Here is a 10,189-nt window from a genome sequence, read left to right as displayed (position 1 = left end):
GCTGCCTTTTACTCTATTCTAATGTCTCGTCAGCCATCAATACTAGGGTGTGTATCTTGAGTTGCTCGAAGAGAGAGAGATACTTCTTTCTCGTCAGCCATCAATACTAGGGCATGAGTTGCTCGAAGAGAGAGAAGGAAGAGAGAGAGAAAGAAGAAAAAAATCTGAGAGAGAATCGAAAAGAGATATTCTTCTTTCTCGTCGGCCATCAATACTAGGGCTTGAGTTGCTCGAAGAGAGAGAAGAAGGGAGAGAGAAAGAAGAAAAAATCTAAGAGAGAATCTTGTGTTAATTGAAAGAGAGAGGAAAAACATAAATAGCGTATTTCATGCCTCAATGGTAGTATATACCATAAATACCTATTTTGCTATAAAATATAAAAGGTAGCTATAGAAAATAATATTTTAAAATAATTTTAGTTTATAATAAATAGGGTGTATACCTTTACTATAGGAGATAAAATTTCCTTACTAAAAAGTAAGGGTGATGAATAATGCCGTAGATTTGATCACAAGATTTTCTAGATGTTAACATTGCCCTTGTATAATTCCTTACCTGCTTTTCTGTACAATTTGAAACCAAATAAGTAAGTGCATGATACTATATTGTCAAGATGATCATGGCATGAAAAACTTGCTTGCCGTACCACTCTGCACTAACTTAGGTATATGATATTTTTCTAGCCAATCTAGAAGCTATCCAGTTTGGTTTTGTGGTTAAGGATGGTGGAAACTTCAAAGCTCGAAATAGCTGTAGACATCAACATGTTAATTAGGGTGAATAGACAAAATAGAGATGCAAGAAGAGAGGGATGGGCAAAACATTTGAGTTGGGAAATTGGTGTGACTATTCAATAGATTATTCTCAACGTGAGAATCGTATTTAGGATCTAGATTCAGTAGGTTCGAGTGAACTCAAGCACGAGCCTTCCTTGATTGAACCAAAAAAGGGGTATCGACGTACCTACCATTACCATATAGGGAATGAATTGAGTTTGAGAAATATGCTTCCTTTATTGATAGCCAATACCGAACTATCTGAAAGCCCTCTAAAAGGCTCAAGAAAAAGGATTGAATAATCTGCGAATGAGAAACTACAATGAAAGCCCTCTAAAAGGCTCAAGAAAAAGGATTGAATAATCTGCGAATGAGAAACTACAACAATTGCCTGACTAAAGTTTTACCCTTTCTTTCCCTTTCCATTGGCATTATCACACCACCATCACTAGATTCAATAGCTGCTCCTAGCCCGATTCCAAGAACTGAACAGATTTGTAAGTTCAAGCAGCCTTGATCAAATATAGGAAAGTACTAGTTTTCTACAGTGACGAGGACTTCGCGTGAAAGCATTGATTTCCAATGTCATGGTGGCAAAGAAAAAGGAAGAGAAAGGGCTCTTGTTCTTGTTGCGCGGACCCCACAATAAAGTGAGTGATCTAATTATATGTTATATTTATAATTTTTTCATATATGTATATACATAATTCGCGAGAAAATAATGAATTCAGTTTAACTCATACGACCTGCACTAGAACTCATACAACCTGCACTATATCCACCCCTGCTCATTGCAAGTCCATGTATTGTGTGTACTTTCCGTGTGTATGTTAGGCCAGAGAAAGACCTCGAATTTTTTTATATCAAACAATATATTAAGCTCCAATTTCCTGGATGTAATGTGTCTTTAGAGCTCTCTAGGAACCTCGTTGCTTCTGTACATTTCCTTGAGGAATGAAGCTTCAACCTTTTGCCGAAAACACCAAAAAAGAGGATCATTACTATTTTTTTTAATAATGGTGGTGCCCTAGCCAGCTTTCGTGCATCTCAACTATTCCATCCAGTATTTGCCCGGCTTGCTAGGTTCCACCAACACAAGTATCGGATAACTTGTCCACCAAAGCCCAAACAGATCAGAATAGATCACTAAGTATCTTTTGTCTGTTGGGACTTTAAACTTTGGTCGCCCATGATTTTCACCCACTTCATGCGAAAATAAAATTCTAATCCTTCCGTCCGAAACGCAATACGTCTAGATTTTGGGCTTATAGTACATCATACACACTCAACTATGTAAATAACTAATCCAACTACCAATCAAGTTCAAATGTGCACAGAAGTAGGAAAAAAGATGTGTCAAAAATAAATCTTGATTCCCTTCTCATCATTTATCATTCAATCAACTCATCAAGAGCATACAGTTAGTTTCTCAAACTTTGGACTATTCTCAAAAGTAAGGGAAAATGGTTAGGAAAGCGGATGTTGTCACCTTCCAAAACATCTGAAAATAGTGGATGTAAGGGTTGAAGAAAGAAATCTCATCCCAGCTGAACCTCCGGGGAAGTAGGAGATAACATAATAAGATAGAGCAAGGACCTACCAAGAACAGAATATTACAGCATATTAGTTATGTATTACAACTGATATAATCATGGATGGATAGTAACAACCATTGAACTCTGAGAAAGCGACAACATTGTTGAAGAGACCCAATTATTCATGAAACTAGTAAAAGAAGCAGCATAACATTTCTGTAACAAATCTGCCAAATAGATCCCTGTAAAGTATTGTTGTTTATTTTCTTTTCTTGCGCTGTTGAAGAGGATTGTCTGGAGGAAAGCTTTCTGATAAAAAGTTGAAGCAGCTAAATGCTTGTAAGCAACAGCTACAGACCATTTCATTAACCTTTTCGTGAGAGTAGGCTTTGTTTAGGTGTGGGCACCCATTAGTATTTCCTTTCTCAGTTCTGTTCTTTCTTTTTCCTTCTTTCTTTTGCATTTAGAGGATAGGAGGGTGCGGATAGTTGTCAAATCGCTAATCTTCCAATTTCGTAGAGAAGAATGGGAATCAACTCAGGTCATGAGGAATAACACTTCTGTCCTCTCTGATGGTTCTAAAAGCTGTGTTTTGGTCCTCCCCTAAATTGAGTCAAACTTGATATATCTGGAGGTGAATACAACCAGATTACTGCTTGGCCTCTGAAGGCTGGCTCAGTTTGGCCCCTCATGCAAAGGGATGGCTAATTGGCCCGGTATCTTTCCTATTTATTACTGTAATTTCTTTCTTTTTTGGATATAATTTAAACATCTTTTTGTTAGTTAATCTATGTTTTATATACTCAATACTCCTTAAGTTCATAAAATATTTCAAGAACCGCATTTGCTAGGGGGGCCTTTTTTCCTTCCTCTTACCATTTACAACTGCATGTGCATTGCATCCATTCACCTTCATTCTATCACGAACGAACTTATTAACAGTCGCACTGTTTCTTGCTCATTTGTCTGACTTATAGGATTTAACTTAATGAAGAGAATGAAGTCAGGTCCTAAACAGGTAGGTACAATGTCAACCTGTATCTAGATTTCTTTTCAAGACTAGAATCGCATTTGTGCAATTTAATACTATGTATCATATTCATCTCTAGATACACTTTATTGGTACATCTAAAATAGATGATAACATCTAAAGGTGAAGACCATCAATAACTACATCGAGTGTACCTTATTAAGATTTTATGACCACAGGATTCTCCAGAGATATACAAGAAAGCAAGAGGAGAGGGCCCCCCACATGTAGTTCATATGAAGATACAACCTTTTGCTACAATACTTCCTTTTTTTTTTTTAATAACCACGAAATCCCCAACGCCAACTAGCGCATAGCCCACCCCTCTACCCTTCTCCACTTAAATACCACGATTTTGTCGGCAACAGGTTTCAACCTGGTGATGAGCATGAGCTCATACCACTAGACCAAAACCCTGAGGCACTTCCGCAACTATAGTGCCTACTGTTAAGAAGATGGACCTGAGATCTAACTCAATCCCATTCCCAAAAACTAACTCAATAGGTGAGGATTTTCCAAGACCATATAAGTAGACAACAACTCATCACCAGGTTTCAACCTGGTGATGAGCATGAGCTCATACCACTAGACCAAAGCCCTGAGGCACTTCCGCAACTATAGTGCCTACTGTTAAGAAGATGGACCTGAAATCTAACTCAATCCCATTCCCAAAAACTAACTCAATAGGTGAGGATTTCCCAAGACCATATAAGTAGACAACAATTCATTCTTCCAACTAATAAGGCGACAGTACACACACGCCCAAAGACTGGACATTTAGAACGTAGACAACATCGCATGAGACATAACATTGGATAAACCAAGAATAGGGAAGTGTGTCTGCTCTGTTACCATGTTAAAAGAATTGACCTTGAGCCTAACTCAACCCCAAAGGGTAGCTCATGGTGAAAGGTTTGCCAAGACCATATAAGAAAACATCAGCTCATTCCCTTAACCAATATGGGACACTTCACACCTTTAACTCACAACTCCACTTGTGCCACCACCTTCTAGACTATTTACTTGTCTCTTTGTTTAGCAACTTCTATCACTCACATATCCACTTACTAAGTTATGCTCATAGCTGAACTCTTTTTTGGTATGAAATATTAACGAAAAGCAGACTCGGGAAAGTTTCCTCAACATTTTAAAGGAAAATATTCCAAATTACTTGGTGTCTCATAATGTAGACTAAAAAGGAACTTTTAATTTTACAACTAATCATAGACCAAATATTGAAATTAATATTTAAAATTTAAACACTCACAGTTTTGAGTATTTTTCAACACATAAAGCTTATTAAACTAAATTGAATGTAACTTTCCAAATTCATTCCAGAAAAGGGGAAGCTCCACCATTGCGGTACAAGACGTGATTTGGCAGGTACTAAGATCCATGCTTAGTACTATTTAAGGAAAGACACAAATCACATGATGTCCCATATACCCAGAATCTGTTTAACTGCCCATATGTGGGTTGTTTGAAATAGGATAATCTTTTGGTACTCTGTGTTTACCATGCATGTAGATAAAACTCATTCTTTTAGTGTCCAAACACAGTCAAAAAAGCTAAAAGATCAATGCAATATGGACTAGTACTTAAGAATTAGTAGACAGCAACCTACAAAGTCAGGGTGGTGAAAAGCAAATAACGCCTATAGCAGGTATGACATTGCGCAAGCATCAACTGTTTGGTACCAGAACAAAAAAACATGGGAAATAAAAAAGTAAATAGTACTGCTCACGAACCAAGCAAAAATTATATCACTAGCTTCAGTCCATTTTAAATGCCAGATAAGGTTTTGGCACACTCATTAAGAAAATCATTTAATAGGATTAAGTACAAGAGTTATTTGACTATATTGCCCTTGTATGAATCATTTATTGGAGCAAGGATAGATTTGGAAAAAATATAATTGATGTCTTCCTAGATTCCAAAAGTGACACTTATTTTGGACCAAACTTATTTTGGCTAAAAAGACATTTAAGATGGACCGGGGGTAGTAACTTCTAGTTGATAGAGCTGTACCCCGTGAAAGTGGCTAAAAATGTAACTTCACACATGAAAGCACTTCCCAAGAAAACAAATGGCAGAATGGCTGCTAAAGACAAAAGAAATCATGGATTGGAAGAGAACTTGCAATATCGGAGACTTGATAAGTTGGAGAACTCATAGTAGCATATTTTTTGTTCTAGAAACTTTGCTTTTCTTTTTGGGGCTATATGTCCTGGAAATATTAACAAGCAAGTTTAAAAGCGTTCGGAGAGCATTTGACTCTTCTTCCATCTTTAGAGGCTAATAAAAGAATTTATTATGGCCAAAACATTAAACTATTTAAGCATTAGCATTAAAATTAAAGAATAAGGGGGCAAAAATCCAATACCTGTATCACCGAGAAGAGCACAGAAAGAATATAACTGTGAAGCACCATAGAGACGTAAATTGTCCCTACCATGCTGCCAACAAATACCCCTGTAAATGGAAGTCTCTGGAAAAGGAAGGAAGAATAATGAGATTGCAGAAAATTAAACTATCACAAAGGAAGGGAAATGTGCTCTTAAATATTTCCCCAAGCAACAGGTTAGACATAATAGAAGGCAAAACCATGAGTGAGAATGACTAAAATACCTCTTTTGATGTCATGTGTGTGAGCTGATTCTTTGGACCTTTGAGAGCAAAGAATGAGCCAATAATGAATGCACAGCCAATTGTGAAGCAGATAGCAAATTTCTGAGGCATCAACACCATGACAGGGAGGAACATAGTGAATGCAATGAAGATGAAAAAAACACCAGCTGCAAGAAATAACCCAAAGTACATAAGGGACCTCCCCGAAGGGACATTGCTGGTCGCGGAACTAAAGCTTCCTGGTAAATCTCTTACTCCTTTAGAAACCCTATGCAGAAAAAGGAAAAATTAACAAATGTCATCAGCAAGTGAACAATACAACCAAGACACCAGGTGGGCACCTATTTTTATGTTGCAATTAGATTAAAACACTCGAGACCAACCATATTCATCACTTCTTCAATTGTAATATCTAAAGCCTATTGCCTAAATTACCACATAGGCACATAGGTGCTACCTGATGCATGAATATATCAGAATGCTTCCACCACTGCTTTGTCCAAATCATCAAACTACCAAGTCCATGGAAGTCCGTAGAAGAAATATCCCAGAATATTGACAACTCAGAGTTTGAGCAAGATCAATGAAAGATACACCCATGCCATAAATTCCAAAAACTGATACAAGATTAACTGAAAGGGAAATCACACAAATACAGCAAGCAAACATCATTACGCATTATACTAATATCATCAATCAACTTTGTCGTTATGCCTCAATCCCAGACTAGTTAAAGTCGTCTATATGAATCATCTGTATCCATTTCACTCCTTTTCTAAAAAAAAGGTAACAGGTATTTTATTAACCATTAAAGTAGTCCTTTGCACAAAGACTGTTCTAAGAGATACCAGAGTTATAGGACCCCAAAAATCAAAAAGAAAGTCCTGTGCTAGTAACAAAGATCCTAAGATGTCAACTACTGAATCTGCATCTTCTACTAGAGCTTCTTTGCACTAAAATGAAACAATAATATACCATTTCACTCAATTTTGTCCCTTCAATATCTGATTCATCATAATTTGACGAGTTTACCCTACCTGATTTAACAAAGATGCTAGTTTACCCTGATCATCAACTTAAATAACCCTCTTCCTTTATCCAAGCATGTGATTCATACTCCTTCCATTTCAATTAATAGAGGCGAAGTTTGACTAGGCCCAGAGTTTTAAGAAAGAAGAAAACTACAAAAGACTTGTGAAACTTGTGATATTAATTATGTCATAATTTTGTGTGGCTATAAAACTCTTTATGTTTGTGTTGTTAAACATGTCATAATATTTTTGTGACTATAAAAACTTGTCATTAAGGGTAAATGTGAAGTACAAGTTAGATTATTTTCAAATTTAGGAAAGATGTCATACTTTTTAGAACAAAAGAATAAGAAAATAGCGTCATTTTTTGGAATAAAGGGAGTAAATTTTAGATTAATGATTGGCTACAAATGGATTCGTTTTTAAAATGTCACAAGCTTACTTCTACTTTTTTCTTTAAGTTTTGTAAAAATTTTGTGAATACATAATTAGTGAAAGGGATGGGAGACTTGCTCCATAGACTCTCCCCCAAGGTATTGAGTCTCAAATGCACATACACCTCCTACAAATTATTTTGACAAACAACCAATTTTAGGACCGCTGATTGAAATATATCCAACGTTTGCAAGGTAATTGAAAGATAATCACAACTTAAAAATGCACTAAAGTAATTGAAAAATAGCCGGAGTTCAAATTCCAATAATTTTCTTGAAGTTCGAACTTTTACAAGTGAAAGTGAAACTCCAGCAAAGTGTCACGGATTTAGAACTTTTACAAGTGAAACTCCAGCACTGGTAGAACCAAAGAGAAAAGGTATGATAGGGAGAATACATCCACGGAAATCATCAATCATATTGGTCAAGTGCAAAAGCAAAACAATGAAGTAGGTGTAGTAGATGCCATGATTGGAAAGAACATGGAACCTAGTTTTCTATTAGATCACCTTGGACACATAGCAGAGACTCACACACCATTACATAACCTTCATACTCATTCTCGACCGAACAATGTGGTGGGTTACGCAGGCTAAGAAGGAAAAGAAAGTCCTCAACCTTACCATTGGCTAAGAAGGAAAAGAAAGTCCTCAACCTTACTTTCCAAATGGTGGCTATATTCTGATTAGCAGCTCTAAAGGTAGCTACCCAGTATCATTGTTACCACCTCCCACAGCAAAATGAGGTTGCATAATGGAAAAAAAGATACATTTACATTTTACTAGATGTAATTAGGGTATCTTCCTGCTTTGTAAACGCAATTACAAGTCCAAAACTTGAAATTAAGCTTGCCACCAATTCAAAAAATTAAAAATCTACGTTCAAATTTGCATCAAATAATTTACTTTCGTTGACTCTGATACCCTAAACCCGCCATCCTTTTTGAACAAGGGAGTAAAAAACTGAAAAAAAATTAATCCAATTGGAAATGTCACGAGTGCCTTCTTCAACCAATTATCATATTCTTAACAATTTTTCAAAAATTAAAAACTGCACTGGGGTTTGAAATTCAAATTAATCAAATATTTGAATTTCCACTTTTCAGATAAAAGTACACTTACACGTTAAAAGTGCCGGAGACTTTATCTCTAACGGCGGCTTCAAGATCAAACCCTAGATCGGAAGATGAAGAACCCTCCTCATTTTTAGCAGCAGCGTAAGCATTCCAATCAGCTAACAGGGACGATTGTGTCTTTTCTAGATCGTTACTTGGCCCTCCTGTAAACCAAGATTGTGCTGTTTTATGCATATTTATTCTGATGAAATTGTTTTCTGTAGCAGAGTGAAGGAGATCTGATGTTTTAGGTTATGGGGTACGGGACTGTTCTGGTCCTCACCATTACATAAATTCTTACTTCCTTCTTCTTCTGATTCTGTTTTTTAATTTGTATATGTGTGTCCTCGCTAAGGCTGTCCAACTGGACGGTCCCGTCCCACTTAATTCTAAACGGGATAGGCTCATGTTAAACAGGACACAGGATGGGATGGGATGGCTATTTCGTTCCGTTTGTCTCGTCCCATCCTGTCCCGTCCCATCTCGCCTGTCCCGTCCGTCTCGTCCCGCATTTTTTTTTTAATTCTAGCCATTGGGCAACGGCTTCAATTACAAAAATAGTCGTTCCCAACGGCCAAAAACGGCTATAATTGGCCTCCACCTCTCCCCTCCCCTCAAAAGATATTTGTACTAGGTGGAATTCTACTTATGAAATGCTTAAAGTTGCTTATGATTAATGGTGCCTATACAAAAGGTATTTAATATGCATAATGGTATCCCCGCTTATCAAATTGTTGATTCTGATTGGGATCATATCAAAGAGCTTACTAAATTTTTAGAAAAATTTTATTATGCTACAAAATAATTTTCTGGTATATATTATCCTACTGTTACCCAAATATTATGGTATATTTATGAAATTTCTGTTGTATTTAGTAAGTATAAAACTAATCCAACTTATGCACCAGCCATTAATGAAATAATTGCAAAATTTAAAAAGTATTCTTCCCTATTCCCCAAGTTTATTTAATTTATATTATACTTAACCCATCTTTAAAATTAAGAGGTGCAAATGGACTTGTTCGTAAAATTTATGAGAATTTAGCAATTCAAGAAAATGAACAACCATCTCTCGAAGACTGTCAAGCTAACATATATTCTTATGTTAGATCAATATTTGATAAATATAAATATATGGAAACAACAGGTAGTGAAGCTGCTCATTCTACTTCTAAGTCTAGAGTAGAAGTTCTATGGGAAGATATGGATGATATAACAGGTTTTGATTCCTATATTGATGATGAACTTGATTCTTATCTTAATCAAGGATTGGAAAGTATTAAATACGAAGAAGGCAGCGAACAACTTTTGGCATGGTGTAGGGAGCGTGGCAAGGCTTTTTCAACACTTTCAATAATGGTCCGAGATACCCTTGATATTCAAGCATCATTAGTAGCATCGAAGAGTGCTTTTAGCGCGGCAAGATTTTAAATTGGAGATCATAGACATTCATTAGCGGAGGACAGCCTAGAGATTTTCGTATTATTCAGAGATTGGATTAATTTAGAAAGAAGAAATCTTGATTTTAAAAAATTAACTACTAGGGAAGAAGAAGAATACAATGAGATACTTAGCTCTGGGAGCGATGACGACATGGAACTCATGGAACATCAATCAACATTGCCAATTCCAGAACAATGT

General features: G+C 36.4%; 1 protein-coding gene across 1 annotated transcript; it reads right to left on the bottom strand.

The window, feature by feature from the left end:
• Positions 1-2,066: 2,066 nt before the first annotated feature.
• On the bottom strand, positions 2,067-8,872 carry LOC107799364 (protein transport protein sft2-like). Its single transcript, XM_075242108.1, has 4 exons — positions 8,556-8,872; positions 5,970-6,237; positions 5,725-5,829; positions 2,067-2,372 (listed from the first exon to the last, which is right to left on the bottom strand). Exons 1-4 carry the CDS (start codon positions 8,741-8,743, stop codon positions 2,262-2,264), a joined length of 672 nt encoding a protein of 223 aa, XP_075098209.1. The 5' UTR covers positions 8,744-8,872; the 3' UTR covers positions 2,067-2,261.
• Between the last annotated feature and the right edge of the window lie 1,317 nt (positions 8,873-10,189).

The sequence above is a fragment of the Nicotiana tabacum genome, chromosome 21, assembly GCF_000715075.1.
Source record: "Nicotiana tabacum cultivar K326 chromosome 21, ASM71507v2, whole genome shotgun sequence".
Lineage (NCBI taxonomy): Eukaryota > Viridiplantae > Streptophyta > Magnoliopsida > Solanales > Solanaceae > Nicotiana > Nicotiana tabacum.
The sequence above is the reverse complement of the archived record's forward strand: the minus strand, read 5'-3'. Positions and strand labels throughout refer to the sequence as shown.

Bases quoted from the DNA above. Each gene is read 5' to 3' on its own strand.
- LOC107799364 (XM_075242108.1), bottom strand. From the start codon at position 8,743: ATGCATAAAACAGCACAATCTTGGTTTACAGGAGGGCCAAGTAACGAT. The intron at 6,238-8,555 runs GTAAGTGTACTT...TTTTCTGCATAG, and splicing joins GTCTCCGGCACTTTTAACGT to GGTTTCTAAAGGAGTAAGAG. The intron at 2,373-5,724 runs GTATTGGATTTT...TGTTCTTGGTAG, and splicing joins TGCTCTTCTCGGTGATACAG to GTCCTTGCTCTATCTTATTA.